The following is a 19010-nucleotide window of genomic DNA, read 5'->3' as shown; positions in this document are numbered from 1 at the left end:
GTGTCTTATTGTTGTGCAACATACTGTAGACTATGTCCTAAGTTTATTTGGATGGACACTTGATAATTCATCGCCACTGTAATTTAGGTTTACAAACAATAAAGGATGATATGAAATTACAATGCAGAGAACACCCACGTGTTAGCTGGTGTGACGTTTGCAGCAGTAATCCAATAGCACAGGCTATTTATTTTAACAACATCCAAGTGTGTGTGTGTGTGTGTGTGTGTGTTGACAGATGGGAGGAGACCCCTCAAATCACAATTCTCCCAGTTTTCATTAATCATACTTTTGGTATAGACTGTGGCTCATATTTACACAGAGGAATTAAGGGAGAAAAGGACATTGAAAAAGGTCTTGCTCTCTGGTGAAGATGGGCGGTTCGAGAGAGTATGTCTCTCAGACACCCTTTGCTGGCACCTGTCACTCTTTTGTCATGAGGACAAACTGCTCGTCCTTTGGCTCCAAGTGTTGGCACGAGTGGGGGGCGTAGACTGAATTAACAGGCGCTGTGGTTGAAAGTGTAGTGTTAGTGTTTGGGCGGTTCTTACCCTGCGGAGGAGCTGTCATCTCCTCTAACCCTCCACTTGAGTCTCTTCTCTCTAAGCTCCATAAGGTCCTTTGTAGTTAAAGATAGAAATTACAAGACTATAGAAGAAGGATGAGGAGTAAAGCGAAAGCCATGGAGAAATTTGTCACAGGCTGGGACACTTGGGTGGTCAACAGCATGTGTTTGGTTGCCTCCTACTTATGGCGCAGGCTTGGTGATTTACTCTGCAGGAGGAGGCACAGAGCATCTGCTCCACCTGCCATTCAGGTACATGTTTACTGTCTGTTAAATCATCAGTGTTATTGTCATGAAGTCTGTTAATGGTTTGATGTTTCAACTAACAGGGCCAAGACATTTTTAGGAAAAACTTTACTCTATCTTAGTGCACTGAATATTCACCTTATACTTTATTATTAGAAATATGTCACACATCATAAGCAAAGTTTTGTTAGAACTTTTCTTGATTTCCTGACTGACACCTGTGTAAGTCACCTTTATGTTGGCAGATCTATTACATCAGAAGGTTTGATGTTTGTTGTTTGTTCTCCAAACATTTTCATCACGCCATGTCACCATTTTTGTATGATAATTTTATATGTAAATTGGATTTTACATACATACTTTATCATAATTTGTAGGCATACTGCACACAAATGTGACTATACTATGAAAAAATCATCATCTTGGACTTTCCTCAGAGGGGAAAGCAGTTTTAATGACCTTCCTTATTTGAGCTTACTGTATGTATTGTTCTCCTCGCAATAACATTATAGGCTAGGGAAATAGTAATTTCACAACATATTTATTAACATATTTGAACTACAACCTCTGTTTGTTGTTCTTTTGCTCCTTTTTTGGGTGGAGGATCATTTTCAATGTTTTTGTAGCTTGATGATCTACTGTATGTGCTGAGATGCATCTAAAGTGATGGTCAAATGATCAGGTTGCAGTGCCAGTAAGCAGTGACGTTTTACATAACAGAAATATGTTTTAAAGATGGCACATGACGCAAGAATGATTTACTGAAAGATGTGCTCGGTCTCTACATTGATTTATTAGAAGGAAGTGTCCTTGTTTCCAATTTATTTGCTGTTTATTCCTATTGTTGGTATTCTCAGGGACCTTGGATGAAGCCGTGATACCTCAGATACATAATTTATTACTGATGCATGAATTCTGTGGGCGATATTCAGCTCACAAGTTCTGTTAAACATAACAGGAGTTGTCAGCAGTGAGCAGGGGCTTAGTGCTGTTGTGATGTATTGATGCATCAGGTTTCATAAAGAACGGGCTGTCGGCCAATTCTTTCTACAGACATTGTTAATGGAAATGGATTTCCTCTTCAATCATAGCTCTATAATTACTTTATCCCCAGGCAACAAACAAGGTTATCTTGTGATTAACCTATACAATGAATTAAAAAAAAAAAATATTTTACCTTAATACTTTTAACAGATATGACTGAAGTTACCTTGCAGTGTATTTTAATTTCTTATCTGTCTATGGCACCGAGCTATTAATGCATAAGCTGCAGGATCTGATCTGCATGAAGCCATCGCTGTGTTTTATTCACACAGCTAAGCGTTTACTTTTACACTCCTGTTTCCTATGTTATCCTACCGCTAAATGTCATGTCTAATTTGATTAGTTAGCTCAACATATGGGGATTATCCTCCTAGCAGTAAAGAGCTTCTCGGTGTCTAAGTGAAAGGCGAGACTGGAGGTTGTGATGCATGTGCGTTTTTCTATGTTATGGATACCAGCAGGACAGAGAAAACGTGAGATAAGAGGCTAGCGGTGTTTACGAGTGCAGAGTTAGGAGAATCTGATGTGAAGATACAGTGAGCTCTAGTGGTAGAGGAAACAAGCACATTGAAGGCTCAAAATCCTGCTTTTGCTGCCCTCTAGTGATTTAAATATTTTGCTTGGCTGTTGAGATGCACAATCACAGTCACAGTGTACGTGTTTGAAAAAGCACGTGATGTGAACTTCTTGTTGCTGTGCTAAAAGCTTTTAGCCTGTTAACACTGATTGTTTAATATGTCCATGTCATGGGTTAATTGTTTGTTTGAAGCCTTACGTTTTTTTCCCCAGTGTCAGTTTTGAATTGTAAAATATTTTGCCCTGGTATGCATAGATACACTGCACACGGATTATAAATACACACATTCTGTAGTTATCTTTCATGCTGCGATAGTGTGCCCTCAGAGACGAGCTGAAGCCCTCTCACCCTCTCTTGTTTCCATTCCTCATGTGGCATTTAGGAGATCCACACTGACATTTACCATATGAGATCCACAAGTATGTGACAAGGCTTTCTGTATACTGTCACTTACTTTTAATAACCTTTATCACATCCTCAATGTAAAGCGCCTCTTATATTCCATTACTAATAAGAATAGTGCAATGAGAGGCAAGTAGAGGCTCTGAACTTGAAGGTATTACTCAAGTACAAATGAGATTATATGTTCTGAACAGATATAAATGTACTACAGCAGCACTTTTCAAATGTACTCTGGTTCCCTGGTTATGTAAGATGCATTATGTGGTCCTCACTAAAACCGTGAAAGCACCTTATCGATGGAAACAAACCTTGGGTTTTGTCTGTCAATTTTGAAGCGGTTTGCCATAAATGTAGTGGTAGATCATCATTGTTTTTTAGTTTGGTCTATCTATATCTATATCTATAGTAGAATTTTTTTTTTGTGGTCCATTTCTTTTAACAAAAGTGTTATCAATAATGGACATAATCATTAGGCAAACCATAATACACAACAAAATAAGAACTTCTCATCTGTCATATTTATCTTTTCCTCAGTCACAGACAGTCTCTCTTGTATTGCTTTGCTTTGCTCTGGTCAGGATAACTGTAGAAGTAGTGTTTTTTTGTTTCTGTGGATGTTTTCATCCACCTGTAAAACCTCCGATGTCTCGCTGTTCATACTTTACATGGATGAACAATGCCACCTGCTGTTCAAAGAAGAAACCTAACCGTGGTGTGTGTGATGGATTCAGATCATTGGCTTGAGTAAACTGTCAGTATCAAACATCACGCTAAGAAAATATTCTATAAGTAAAAGTGGTGCATTTATCATTATTGATAAATCAACATCTAAGTGTCACTGTCACCAATGCCACAGTTTGCATGTAGAGCTAATTGAACTACTTTACCAGGCAGCTGGTCCTGCAGCAGCACATCATGTTTCACAACATAATCATGATTTATGTCATGATTTAATCTGCAAAGTCACCATAACTGTTTAATCTAATGTACTTACTTTCCATCACTGCTAGTTAGTCAATAAATGGAGCAGGCACACACAGATTCACATGATTTAGTTCCTTGGAGCACATCCACTTCCAAAGGGCATAAATGCATATCATGTAAAAGTTGGATAGTTTACCTCCCATGTTGTAACATACACATTTATTACATTTCACAAGACAGACAGGCATGTGGTTGGGTGTGTGTATGTGTGTGTGTGTGTGTGTGTGTGTGTGCATTCAATATACTGAATAAACAAAACGTAGTCCAACGTTGTTCTATAACCTTATATAAACAAAACCGAAAGGTGCAGCAGCAAAAATATGTTTACATGCCAGGAGAAAACCTGAGATGACAGGGAAAGAACAGAGGAGACGTCTTAGACATTAGCACGAGGAGTAAAGTTTCATGGCTGCCGCACACATTTAAGCCTGTGAGTTTCCAAGAGAGAGTGTAGCCAGAACTGGAAGGCTGCGCAATGTGTGAGTGGAGACTGGAGGGGTGACTGGACAGTAGCCACGGCACACAGACCCCACTGCTTCCCAGGACATTGTGTTCCCAGTAAGAGAGGTGGTGCTCCATCTTTAACAGTTCACCTTCTCCCAAATGCCAAACAAATAGCCTAGCCAGATAGCCAATAGCCAGAGCACCGTGCAGGTCACAGAAGAAAAGACACTGTCCAAACTCTACTACATTTTAGTCAATTCTGTCACTTTATCCAGAAGCAACACCATCATGCTTACAATGCACTTCATTTGGTGCAAAAAACAATTATGCAAAAAGAATAGTTATAATTGTTTAAGGCATGTCCCTTGGGCCTTTGTTTATTTTGCCAATACAAAGTCTTAAGATATCTCAGATGTTCTCATAACTATGTATATCATAATTAGGTGATCTATTATTTATCTACATGTATAAAAATAATGAATCACTGTCACCTACATTAAAGCTTTAATAATTACTCGATCAATTAGATGGTCTGTTTTAATGACTAAATAATTATAATGGACATGCTCTGGTTCCAACTTCACAGATGTGAGATTTGCTGATGTCAGTTTCATATATTATGATATGAGATATGAGATAATGGACTGAATATATTTGTGTTTTAAGGTTTGTCAGAGAACAACTGGACATTTGAAGACATCACCTCAGTCTCTGAGAAAATATGATGAGTATTTTTTATACACTAATCGAAGATGCTGAACAACATAAAAAAAAAAAGTACAAGATTTTGATTTCATAATCTTTACGAGTGCAAAGATGGTGACATTAAAGGTTTGAAGGCTTAGTGCTTAAAGGAGCAAAGCCCTCTGCTGTATATCAGTTTACCTTTACATTTTTTTCAAGTTCAAACTACAAGGTCAACCAGGACTCACACAAACACCAGGTTATTCATCAAATTTTACACGGGCTATCTGGGCATTCATGCAGTTGACAGCATCTCAAAACATCCTGATAATTTTGCTGTCACATTAACTAAACAACATTTTAATCATGCACCAGTAGACAGGGCACTGGTTTCTCAGCTGCCACCTTGTGTCCTCAGGCTGTGTGTACACATGCTTGGGCTTGGCAGAGGAAGTGAGAGAGGACTTTGAGCACTTTGGCATTAGCTTCACTGTAAAGCGTAAGTGATATAAACTCGATATTTGCTTCATGTCATAAGCCACAGAGGCCTGAGGTCTGTTTATATCCCCCACAGGGTTTAGCAACCTTAAGGTGCCCCTCTACCTCTAAGCAATGCAAAGCAGAGCACGGCATCCTAATCTTTAACATGCAGAAAAATAACTGCTACATTTCTTTTTTTTTTTCTCCCCTGTAACGTTTGTAATGAAATACTTCTTTTTCTTCAAATATTTTTTATTGATTTTAAAAGTACAAGACATACAAAAAAGGAGAAAAAAGGGGGAAATACAAGAACAATGATCTATCATTGAGGTACACTAAAGTCCATTAGTATATAACTGAACATTTAAAATTCCTGGTGGACAAGAATGCATGGAACTCTAAATAAGAAATAACAGTAATAATCAAAAAACATTAAAGAAATACTTAGCATTCTTCTTGCTGCTTTTGCAGAAAGTTCAGCCTGTCTGTTCTGTTGCACACCACTGCATAAGAAAGTTGACTGTCCATACCCCTCAAATTGACACAACATGCTGCAAATGACCTACGTTGTCTGTCATCTGTTGGCATCCAGAGACAGGTGTGAGCGTCCCTATCTCCCCCTGACTGATTAATGGTTGGTTCCACTCCCATCTGTTTCTGCCCCGTCAGAGTCACTTGTTGTTTCCGCCACAGCCACCTTACGAGAGTCAACCCAGAGGAGAATAAAAATACAAGGGAATGCGGTGGGTCAGTCTGCTCTTACAAGCCTGTAGGAAAATTACGCGAGGCTTTGCACACTGTGGCCCGGTTCTTATCCAAATAAGACAGGGAGTAATATGCAACCTGCTATGATGATTTGTCATGAAATGTGAGCTGACAGATAAACTCCTTCCCTTCCCTCACCTTTCCCCACTCCATTCCACTCTAACTGCCAAGTTCACAACCTCCTTCTTGGTCCCTGCACCCATGAGTCCAGATTTTGGCTTGAGCCGCCGGAGTGAGGCGAGTTTGGCCGGGGTCACTGTGGCTCAGTTTGCAGTCTGTGCCTCTTTTGTCAAAAGTATTTCATGGTGGCTTGAGCAAAGCTGGATTCCACCTTAGCTCTATCATCTATGAGTTTATTGGGGGCAAAGAGAGTTTGTGAAGTTTGTGAAGGCAAACTTGTCAGGAAATAGCTTGATTAACCAACCGTGAGAGCGTTGCAGCCTTTGGAAATTTCAGCTTTAAGTAATTTCTGTCACCCCATTTGACATAAGCACGTGCGTTGTTAGGATAAATCATACTGGGAACATGGATTCTGGTCATATTACATGAGCTAAGTTAAAACTGATCCCTTCCTCACTTGAGGTGGGTTATCAGTGGATGTTTTTATCAGTGAGTTGGCATCATATAAATCATCAGTGTCACCATCTCTTCTTTCAGCATAAAGGCTAAATATCTTACTGTAGGTCCCCTCGGCCAGAAACCACAGGTGTCCTCACGTTTCCCCAGACACTGGATGCAAGTTACAGGTCTTAGATAAGATAAGGAGGTTATTTGCATCTCAACATGGTTCTCATTTATAAGCGTACACAGAAAGAACAACATGCAGCAGTGCCAAATAACCAGCTGCCCAGGCAGTCCTTTTATTCTCTTCTATGCCGTGACAGTCATTTGAATTATTCCTTTTAAATGGTCTCAGCAGCTTCTATTTTGAAATGTTCTCAAAATCTTTTCATCCGTTTGAAAAAGCCCACCTGTGAACTCCATCTTTACCCTTCTTCTTTTTTGGACACCTGTGCGGTCCACTCAAGAATTTGGAGCCGACATGTCCACCTGTTACAGACAGTTAATGTCATTGTCATTTAAATAGGAAAAACTGTAAAAAAAAAAAAAAAAAAAAGAAAAGAAAAAAATTAAAAATGAATGAGCATTGTCCCACTTGTCTCACACGCTGAAGAAATACTGTGTACAGTGACCATTTTGACACCCAACAGGCGAGTGACGGAGGTGGGCTTAACACTTAAAGGCTCTCAAATGTCTCGTAGCCCAAGCAGTGCCAAGCCCCCACCCCAAACACTTGACCCTTGCTGACGTAGGCTGTCCATTTACATTTAGGGACACCGGCTCACTCCATTCTTAATACCATTTCTATTGTGGAGAGAAGCAGACACAAGGAGAGTAAGAGAAACAGATTTAATTTTTTTACTTATTTGAGTTTTAGAAATTTTAAATCTTCAAAACTGGTGATTCTTGGATCCTTTCTTTCCTGAATTTCTTCTTTTGATTTTAATTAATTTGCATACCGACGTGGAACACTGAAAGGTAGAGCTGGCTACGATTTTTGAAAAAGTATTTCCGTCTGTTTCACGGACGTTGCTGGTGCTATTTTTGTTTCAAGTTGGTGTCCTAACGTGATTTTTGTATCACTGGAAGCCATGAGTGCCTTGGTGAAGATGGGGGATAACAACAGCGAAAGCTTTGACCTCATCCAAAATCGGATCGAGTCACTGAGCAGCAAGATGGACAAGCTCATCAACATTCAAGAGAAGGTCCTCAACCGACTAGATGGGATGTCTCAAGACATTGATGGCATTGAAAAGGATATGGAGACTATGAAAGTTGACAAGGAGGAGATCCATTTGCCACCCAGGGTAGTGAGCCAGACCCAGGTCATGGGGCGAGAGGTGAGGGAGATCTGCCAGGAGATGAGCACCATCATGTCGGTGGTGAACCAGCGGTCTGAGCAGCAGGCGCAGAAGCTGGAGGGGATGGAGAAGCTGGTCCTCAGCATGCAGCAGGTGATCAGCTTCATTGGGGAGACGGTGAAGAGTTCGAAGATTATGCAGCTGATGTTCAAAGGCCCCGCAGCTCGGAAGGGCTTTAAATCCAAAGACTCAAAAGGGAAGCAAGCTATCAAGAGGAAAACATCTACAGAAACATTAACCAAGAGGCTTGACAAGGTGAGATAAGGAGCCTGAAACTGCCGAATGAATGTGTTTTCCTCAAGTGTGTACCTAAAGTCTAGGCAAAAGTACAGAGGCTGCATTATATTGCTGTTGCATAAAAATCATGTTGGAGAAATATTATCATTGATATGGTTGTAGACTTAAATGTTTTTCCAGTCTAGACTCTGAAGTATGGATTTAACATTCTCAATGATGTATTTGATATTTCTATTATCTTAAGCGTGTTGCCGGGAGTTACAGCCCAGCAGTCACTACGGACATCTAGCCTTGTTCATGCCAGTATTGTAAATGATGCTGTACGATGTTTTCCATGCTGACTTTGATTTCTGAAGTCTCACCCAGGGTCTTGTTGTCTTGGCAGAACATGTGAAAATGATCATAGCAGCAAAGCTGACCACCGCCACACTTCTCTCGACTGTGAATGCGGCTTGGCTTGCACACTGAATTCCCCATAAAAAAATAAAAAAAACGGGGCAATAGGTAGTGTCTGGGCTTTGGCATGTTTACACTCGCCAAGTGCTGATTGAGGGCAAAGAGATTAAGAACACTAATTTTACAGCATTATGTAAGTTACTCCACGATAGATATCTCACTTGTAGCTTATATAAAGTCCCAATTAAGCTCCAATTTATAGGCCTGCTTGTTGGATCTCTCCTCATGCTGTGTGCAACATGGCCTTCTTGGCATGGGGCTGACTGTGGGACCCCTCCTGGCAGGGCACGAGAGGGCCGCTGTGAGGCCAAGGGTGAAATGTGAGTGGCCCAGTTTAGAAATGCTGTTTTTGGACCTGGGCTGCAGTGTTTGGGGTCTAAGAGAGCTTTAACCCCTCCAGCACACAAGGAGTCAGATGTCAACAAATTGTGATGAGTCAGTGTTTCTCCCACTCTCTCTTTAGCAGCTTGTTTCTCTCACTGACTCATTTAAACTAAGTATACCGCCTGTCACTCATAATTTTGCTTCTGTATATTTCGGTCCTGTGCCAGTAATTTTGTATATTCTACATCACTTTTTCCAGGAGTTACCACTCTGCTATAAAGCAGGTATTGCCTACAGTCTATGCCATGTGGTTCTCAGCAAATTGCAAAACTTCCTGTGGTGCAAAATAGCCCTTCATAAAATTTTTACTGGGAGTCCTGCTGATAATGCTGTCAAAGTACCTTTGATTTAGAGGTTCCAGTGGAGGCCTGCATTTAACACGGCATGCAGTGTTCAAGTGCGACTGGTACAGGTTCAGAAAAGTTAAAACATAAATATGTACTTATGTAAATATGATCTCCGTACGGTCACTATTGCTCCACTGTGCTTTGCACTTGTACGTCTGGATGCAGAATTTACATGTTTTACTTAATGTCCAAAGTTTCAACTTTGGTTTGGATGGATTGGCTAGAATCAAAATGAAGTTCCTCAAATATGTAATTCATTTTAGTCGTCCTCAACTTAAAATCTTACAAGTCATCTCTCAGACCGGACACTTTTTTATTAATTAGCCAGTGTGAAGACAAACTGTGGCTCCATATAAAGGTCACTGAGTACTGCTTGGCATCAGAAGCATGAGTTGCACTTACAGACATCACCACACTCCTGTCACTTTCCCAACTGCAAACGAGTCATATCTCTTTTCCCTGCACCTGAGTGGTTGTGACGTCATGTGTCAAAGTTGTCACAAACTATTTATGTCCTGCATTAGTGCACAACAGTGGAGTCCCTTCGGTTTTTATATCCATATCTGTATCCGATTAAAAACATCTTGACTTATTGAATTCAATCCAATTAAAGGATTGGACCATCATTTATGGTTTAGGTTACACGCTGATGATTGATGACCACATGCCAATCTGATGGAATCTCTGTGAGTCACATTTCAGGGAATTTCTGTTGTCGTCAGAGGACTTGTCAGGTGGTTACTTCACCTTTTGAGGTGTGAGATTTCTGTCTGTTACTGTGGCCTCTGCACGCTTTCCCCCGCTCTCCCAATCAGAGATTTGAACTCCTGAATACACTGCTGTCACCGGGGGAACACCGCACTGTAAATATCTCCTGCACTGTTGTTTACCTCACCACAGCATTCGGAGAACAAATGTGAGACACCCAGGAGTTCACGACAGCTTTTTCCATGCTAACCTGATCAGAGAGTGTTTAGTGAGTTTCCTCAGCAGAGAAATTTGAACAACAGCCCTACGGTCGCTTGTAATATTTTCCGCTCAGGGTCAGCATTGCATTCCATCGCTGAGTGCGACAAGTGATAAGCTATAAATTCACTGCCCTGCTGCTGTCTATCCATCTGCCATGAATAATCAAAGGCATGCCATACGAGTTGGTCTGCGCATGGAGAGGTGCAATGAATGTGCTAATCTGTCAGCTGAAAACGGAGGAAGTGTCATTTGTATTTTGTCCTTTTCATGATTTGATTGTCATTTCGCTTTAATTTGTGTTGTGCGTTTTACATCTCATGCTAACTTCATCAACCATACCTGTATTTGATTCTTGATTCATTTGTCATGTTATGTTTTACATGTGACCCCTAACTTCATGTCATTCATACTTTCTGTCTCATATTATTCCATTCCATGTGCATACATGTAACCCTACTAAACATTGCCATCTTGTCTTTTTAATAGAAAACTACCTCTAATAAAGCCAGTAAAGGGAATCAACAGATAACTCCTGCATGTGTGCCCAGTACTCCTCAGCCCGCTCACAGGATAAAGCTCCATGGACCAAAGCATTTCCTCGCCTCTCGCAAATGTGGAAAGTTTGTAGGTGTATTGTGCTCAAAGACCACATTCACACAGGAACATTTATCTTTATTTGTAATATCTAAGTATATGTATGTTTGTATGTTTGCATTCCAAGACTTCATGTTTTTAACTTAAAAGGCTGGCTCTATGTGGTGAATGTCATTGTACAGATATTCTTAACAGGAAAAGTGTAAATTTTTGCATAGCCAAACCAAAACAATGCTTAGTTACATATGACAAAGAACATTATTATTATTATTATTATTATTATTATTATTATTATTATTATTATTATTATTATTATTATTATTCATTTCAAACAGGAATGGTAAAGCCAAATTCTGGTGATGAGGAAAAGGTCAAAAATATTAATTTAATATATTATTTCAATAGATACAGTAATTTCTTTGAAAATTGTGTCATGCTGAGTTTTATGGTAAAGCCAAATTCTGGTGATGAGGAAAAGGTCCAAAATATTAATTTAATGTATTATTTCAATAGATACAGTAATTTCTTTGAAAATTGTGTCATGCTGAGTTTTATTTTGAATGTTTTATTTGTATTTCACAGTTGAAAGACCATAAAGGCAAAGATGGGACAGAGAAGCCCGGTTTGAGCCCTAAAAGTCTGAAAGTTCAAAAGAAGATAAAGCCCCTGGACACAACAGGTGCTGAGATCAACATAATGTTTCCTCCACAAACTTGGGCTGTTTAAAAGCACGCATTTTGCTCTTACTGTTGGACTGATATTCTGTTACACGTACAGCTATCCTATTAGCATGTGTACAGTATGATGACACAGAAACCGAGTTCAGAAGGTCAGAGTGAAATATTTAGCAACTTCACACTCCACCCTAGAACCTCTCACAAAAACCTATTCAATCTTAAATATGACAAAAAGATATGATGGATATAACAGGTTGTAAAAGTTTAAACTCAAGTTCTCTTTGGGCTTTTTGTAGATCCTAGCTCTCTGAAGAAGCAGGTTTTACTCCTTCAAGAGGTCCAGAAACTCAACAGGGAAAACACAGAGAAATCAGGTCACCAGCTCACCCCTGAAACTCTGGACCTTGAGGCTGGAGTGCCCCCTAAAGATCAACAACCTGATCAACTACCGGCTTCTAATCTGCTAGACTACCTGCGTGAAGATTCCCAAGCAGCTGAGAAGCAGGAGGTTGTTGAGGCGGTTAGCGGAGAGGTGGGGGAAAAGATACCTGAGGGAGAGGCAGCGGTTACAGAGCAGGAGCCCAAGCTTGATGAGGGGGATGCAGTGGTAGAGAAAGAAGATGAGAAGCTTGAAGTCCCAGAGGAAAAGAAGGAAGAGACTGTTGCTGTTGTACAAGAAGAAGCTGAAGCCCCAAAGCTCCCTGAGCCTCATGACGATGAGAAAGAACTGACTGCTACAAGGTAGACTATAAGAGCTGTGATTATGTTTCTTTTTTTGATTTTTAGGACTGTTAGTTGAATGGAACAACGACCTTTAATGGTGTTTATGGAATTTATGATGGGTATGTTTTTATTCTTTACAGATGACTATTCAAAATGTATTGTTAATGTTCAAATGAAACAATTATATGGATCTAATGTAAGGATTTATTTGTAAATAGCCAAGTAAATCCATGTATTGTGGTAACTGACATTTAATGAAACCATAACTTTTGTTTCAGCTCTGATTCCCACACAGATGCGGCTGCACCTCCAGATGCCGAGCAAGAACAGACAGCAGAGTCTGTTGTGACTGAAGAACATGTTGTTGTGGAGGAATATACAGAGAGCCAGGTGGTAGTGAAACAGGAAGAGGAGAAAGAGGAGAAGAAGGAGGAGGAGGAGGAGGAGGAGAAGAAGAGTGAGGCCAACGAGGATGAAGAAGAGAAGCTTGAGTCTGATGGCTGGGCCGTCTTCAAGGCAGACGGAGTTGAATTCCAGATAGACCTGAAACAAAGGTTGGAAAGAGTGAGGAAGGAAGCTGAGGCAAAGAAGGAGAAAGATGATGATGATGATGATGATGCTGATGCTGAGCGGTACTTAATTGGTAAGTTGTGACTCATTGAAAACTAATCATGGAGCCACTGTAAGGCCATGCCAAAATAAATTTAGCATTACAAACTCTAAATGTAAACCACAATTGAAGACTCTGTGTCTCTGGCTTGAATTCTGCATCGTAGAGTCTCGATACTCAAATATGTCAATAGTTGTTTTTTTTCTGTTTCTGTGTTTATAATTGAAAATTGCAGCACAGAGAAGCCGAACTAGGTTAGAGGTGATAAAGAAACAGCGTCACCATCACATGGTTGACCATGTGTAAATGTGTGTGAATGATTAGCTTCCAAAGCCTGTCTGCAAACAGAGCTGTATGAATGTGTGTGAAAGGGTCAATGCGACATGAACAGTGTAAAGTGCTTTGAGTGGTCCGAGTGACTAGAAAAGTGCTATGTAAGTGCAAGTCCATTTACCATATGTGAAGTTGGCACAGCGCAGCAGTTTTAAGACATATATAGCCTTTCAGATCATCTACCACTAATACTATAAGCTATTTTCTGCTAAAGCATCATAACTCTGTAATATCAGGGCAGCAACTGTGACTGGAGCTGATGTTTATCATCGCACGTTAGTACACAGTGTGCTAACTTGATTATGGCAACCTCCCTGTAGCTGATAAACAATGAAGCTCCTGTGTTCTCACATTCCTCATAACCTATTATAACAGATGATATCTTTTGTCTTGTCTCCCCCATCCGACTTTAGACACCACTCCCCCTCCAGCTGCTCCTTTTAATCACCGCATTGTGTCTGCCAAGCCAAACAAAATCTGCAACTTCTACACAATCAACTGGCAGGAGGTCCTTGGCGGGTGAGTGTTGCATTTGTGTGTGTGATATACAGTAAGAGAGTTAAATCTACCAGAGGCTAACTAATCGATCACAAAGAAAAGATACTGAGAGAGAGAGAGTTTCAATTCCCATAAAGCCTGATTGCGTAACGCTCCCCCCTCTCGTCTCCTCTCCGCTTCTCTCTCCTGCTTCATAACTTTAGAGTCACAGCAGTTATTTTTACTTCAGGACTGAGTGGTATGTGAAACTGTATCCCTGGTGCCAGCTGGTAGCTAATCACTATGTGTTAATCCAAGTCTTCAAAGAGGAGACAGAGCCCAGCTCAGATTTAATGAAATAACAGATTAAGCACAGCAGTCCTCTAAAACATCCCTGTTTGAAGCAAGATCAGTATTTGATTCGTGATGGGAAAACACATGAAACACTACCTCTGTCCGGTTTCACAACTGTTTCCAGGCTTAGGATGTACAATTTTGAGATGATGGAGTTGGCAACTGTGGAAATTACATTTTTTCTTTTTCTCTCCCTTGCATCTGTCTCTCCTCAAGGGGCCGTTTCGGTCAGGTGCACAAATGTGTGGAAAACTCCTCTGGTCTCACTTTGGCAGCGAAGGTCATCAAAGCCAGGAGTCAGAAAGAAAAGGTACAGCACCGAACATACACTGTCATGATAATGAATTAGTCCTATTTTGAATAGTGGAGTGAGAGCCACACCACATGATATAAAAAGCAGTAGAGGGGCTTAGCTACAGTTTTTATTACATACTAGTCCACTGCAAGGCCACACAGAAGCAGAGGGAATACTTCTCACCTAGGTGAGAAATATTTGACCTAGAAGAGAAGATGCATTGTCTCATAGCAGAGAACAGCTGACACCTCTCACCGTGTCCGTGTGTATGTGTGTGTGTCCATGTTTGTCTGCAACTGTGTCTGTTTGTCCGCTTCTGCTTTTGCATCTGTCTGTCTGTTTGTCTGCGCCTGTGTTTTTGGTAGGAGATCGTGAAGAATGAGATCCAGGTCATGAATAATCTGGACCATGCCAGCCTGATCCAGCTCTATGCATCTTATGAGTCAAGGAATGACATCATCCTTGTACTTGAATAGTATGCTCCTTCTTTCATATTTTCAGCACGTGTTCATTCATTTCAAAACAGCCTGTTGATTGTTTTATAACAAAATATATAATTTAATAAACTTAAATTGTTCAATTAAACTGATGGGCCCTGCTGAATTTCTGTTAACTCATTTAATTTACAATTCTCTTTGCGTAAGAAAACTTTCTTGAATATATGGATAAGTTTGCTAAAATGAAATTAAACGTATTGATAATTGATTATCATAATTGATAATAGTATTACATCATAACTTAATTATATTTGAATTTGGAGTTTGATTGCTGATTTTTTGTCATTAACCTTAGTGTTGGTGGAGGGGAGCTGTTTGACAGGATCATTGATGAAAACTACACTTTAATGGAGCTGGATGCTCTGGTGTTCATCAGGCAGATCTGCGAGGGTCTTCAGCACATGCACAAAATGTACATCCTACACTTGGACTTGAAGGTAACAAAGTCTACTGTACTTGTGTCTTTATGACACTTTTAAAACTTATACCCGACTTCTCTGCAGTTGATTTATTCAGCTTTTGTGTTTTGTTATGAATTTCAGCCTGAAAATATTTTGTGTGTGAGCAGAGTCACAAATAAGATCAAAATCATCGACTTTGGTCTTGCCAGGATGTAAGTACTGGTATTTTTGACCATTTTTTTTCATTGACATAACAATGCAAAATGTAAAATGTCATTGATTATATTCCCACATAGATATAAACCAAGGGAAAAGCTGCGGGTGAATTTCGGCACGCCAGAATTCCTTGCTCCTGAAGTCATCAACTACGACTTTGTGTCCTTCAACACAGACATGTGGAGCCTCGGTGTCATCACCTACATGCTGTGAGTAGACACACAAACGCATGCACACACATTTCGAAAAGAGTAATGTTAATGACTGTTTGTCTCTTCCTGTTAGTCTGAGTGGTCTCTGTCCCTTCCTTGGCGATGATGACAACCAGACTCTGAATAACATCTTGGCCTGTCAGTGGAACTTTGAGGAACAAGAGTTTATAGATACGTCTGAAGAAGCCAAAGATTTTATCACCAAGCTCCTCATTGTAAATAAAAGGTATCATCATCTTCTGCCTGTGTGTTGGTATATCTGTCTTCAACTGAGATTAGTGTCTTATACTTGTGTCTCATTGTGTTTCTCATCAGTTGGAGGATGGGGGCATCAGAGGCCTTAAAACATCCTTGGCTGTCTGACTCAGTGCTTCACCACCGCCTTTATACAAAGGTAGGATATACAATCTTTGCCTGAATTCATCATTAATAAGATAATGGGGCGTTGTGTGGTGCAGTTGGTAGAGTAGGTGCCCCATATACAGAGGCTACAGTCCTCGCTGCAGTCGGCTCCGGTTCGAATCCCGCATCAGCAGCCCTTTACTGCATGTCATTCTCCCTCTCTCTGCCTCCCCATTTCCTGTCTCTCTATACTATACTACCAACAAAGGCAAACAAATGCCTCAATAAAAAAAGATAGATAATAATAGTGGAACAGTGACCACAGATATAAAACTTTTTTTGTTGCCACAGTAAGTTATATATCCAAATTTTCAAAATAAATCAATAATAATAATAACATAAACATGTAAATGGAATAAGGACATATGTTTTGTGTCAATGTGGTGACATTTTTTAAAATGAAAATTTCTTGAAATTCTTGTTGATGCTCTCTGTTTTACAGAAAACTATGTGCAGATCACGGCGATCATCATGTGTCCCCACAACAGACAGTTGAGGTTGGTCAGTTGTTTTTGATTCTGTTTTATTTCAATGACACATTGTCTTAACTCTAGAGAACTGAATGGACTGTTTAAATCTTCATATTTGTCATATGATATGTAAATATTACATTCAACTTTTAAACAGGAATGCTTTCACAACATCCACAAGGGGGAGGCATGTCTCAGATTTTGTGCAGAGTAGCACAGCAGGGAAAAGAGGCTCAGTGGCTCGCATGTTATAGAAAAAATAACTGCCCGAGTTGTAATAATTGTCTTTTCTTGTCTTTACATTAGGGATCTACAGTGATGTGACGGCTCCAGCTGTGGCCATTCGGACCAACCCTCCTGTCCATGTAAATTACCTAAATTTCAGTTGATGCATCTGCAACATTTTCCTGAAATGTGATCCACTGTGCAAAAATATGAGACTAGATAACAGTTTTATTCAAGTGAGATTTCATAGTTGATAGTCACAGCAAGTGTTGTAGGCTACTGTACTTCTTTTTCCATGAATAACAAAACGACAGCGGGAGAACATCTTACAATGTTAATCAGTTGTCATGCAATAAATATGATAAAAATCTTTATAATGACTTTAATAACTCCACTGTTGAGTTTGCAGTTTGTGGTGATGTTTTATTACATTACTTTAATTTTTAAGTTGTTTTTTTTTTCATTATGTTGTAGATGGCATTTCAAAACTGTGCTAATCTAACCTAATCAACTGTATGTGACACCTTTGTCTTGAAAGTTGAACATGCCCACTGTACGTATGTTTTTCCCTTTCAAATATCCACTTACGCTCAGTCTCTGTAACCAAATACAGTGCCGTCATTGTTTGCTGCTGTTTTCATTTTCCGCTCATGTAGATAAGAACTCACATGTTTAGAAACATACCTCAACCGCTACAGCGTGATTCATATTATGTGACTGGAATAATCTGTTTGTTCAGTTAGAAATATTCTTCTTGGCTGTAAATGGATGCTGAACTGTAGAGTTAAAAACAGATATTCATCATATCCTAGGGGATGTGTATTGTGCGTATGGACAGAATGGAATTTGTGCGCTTGGTGTCATGAGCTGTAGTATGTGCACTTTATACTGTTATTTATATACACATATATTATACATGAAGCTGCTGTAGTCCCATTGAAAAGGCTTGTGTGGTCGGATATATGTTTCCTGTTACATCTGTTCCATCCTGCTTTGTCCTGGTGTTCATGAAGAAAATACATTTCACATGTCTTATCAGCTATAGGTGTAACATTTTCAATATTTGTTGCATGTTATGTGTTTTTGTGTTATCAGTCATTAAAGCTTAAACTTTAGACAAATAGAGTAATAACTTTTTAATACTTTCTTCTTTTTTTATTGTATTGTGCTTTAGCTATTATAAATTTCTAGTGCCACTCTGGCTGTATATTCATGTCACTATAGATGCTTTTTACACATTACAAAGTTGTCTTTGAAATACCTTCTGTGAAGGTTCACTAACTGATAGTAATACACTACCTACCTAATCTTGCCTAAGTGGATAAAATATTGTTAGAACTACGTTTATGATGAATGTGATATTAATTGTTGTTGAACACAGTGTGCTAGTAAAAGAAGTTGTCCTCACTGAGTGTTAACAATTTCAAATTCAGCATGTATTTGTGAAGTGTGTACACATGCATTAAAGTGAAGTTTTGTCCTAAATCAGAGTTTGTTTGCTTTTTATTCCATTTTTGTCAAAGTTCAGTTTGACAATGTGCAGCTGAAAGTACCCAAAAGGAGTTAATACACAGTTTCATTAATCTAAAGTTGAAGCCAATAAAAAAGAGGTAACACAAACCAGTGTTTGATAAAAATGTAAGGTTGGGGGGGGGGAACTGAAAATATGGTTGATTAATATTTATACATGACAATAAATATGCAGAGAAATGACATGTTGGACAAAAAGGAATCTTGACTTTAAAATATGATCTTTAAGGTCAGTGGGGAGTGAAATTAGAAAATGGTAATTTGAACCATCTTCTTGTAATCATAAAATCAATATGCGAATACAGCCCTTTTTATATATTAGAATAGACTGAAACTCATTGTGATGTATTTTTAAGAACAGGGTGACACTTGACCAGGTTGCACATAAAGCTAAAGTAATGATGCACTCTTTCTAAAACAAATTATAGCTAATTTGTGGTCTCCTAATGTGAACCATAAATCTGAATTCAACCAAATGTTTTCAGCAT

General features: G+C 39.4%; 1 protein-coding gene across 4 annotated transcripts; it reads left to right on the top strand.

The window, feature by feature from the left end:
• The first annotated feature begins 7569 nt into the window (after positions 1 to 7569).
• mylk4a (myosin light chain kinase family, member 4a) lies at positions 7570 to 18456 on the top strand. 4 transcript variants are annotated; one of them, XM_083992078.1, is made up of 15 exons: positions 7570 to 8368; positions 10993 to 11130; positions 11683 to 11779; positions 12053 to 12518; positions 12779 to 13143; positions 13857 to 13962; positions 14491 to 14584; positions 14935 to 15044; positions 15362 to 15503; positions 15609 to 15679; positions 15764 to 15892; positions 15969 to 16121; positions 16211 to 16289; positions 16740 to 16794; positions 17074 to 18456. In XM_083992078.1, the coding sequence occupies exons 1-14, from the start codon at positions 7844 to 7846 to the stop codon at positions 16791 to 16793; spliced, it is 2529 nt and encodes an 842-aa protein (XP_083848204.1). In that variant the 5' UTR covers positions 7570 to 7843; the 3' UTR covers position 16794; positions 17074 to 18456. The 4 variants fall into 4 exon arrangements, with proteins under 4 accessions (XP_083848204.1, XP_083848206.1, XP_083848205.1 ...); XM_083992079.1 differs by having other exon boundaries at positions 7572 to 8368; positions 12074 to 12518; XM_083992080.1 differs by lacking the exon at positions 10993 to 11130 and having other exon boundaries at positions 7571 to 8368.
• Positions 18457 to 19010: the final 554 nt, after the last annotated feature.

Source organism: Trachurus trachurus (assembly GCF_905171665.1).
Source record: "Trachurus trachurus genome assembly, chromosome: 17".
Classification (NCBI taxonomy): Eukaryota; Metazoa; Chordata; class Actinopteri; order Carangiformes; family Carangidae; genus Trachurus; species Trachurus trachurus.
Note: the sequence above shows the minus strand (reverse complement) of the source record. Positions and strands in the feature narration are given on the sequence as shown.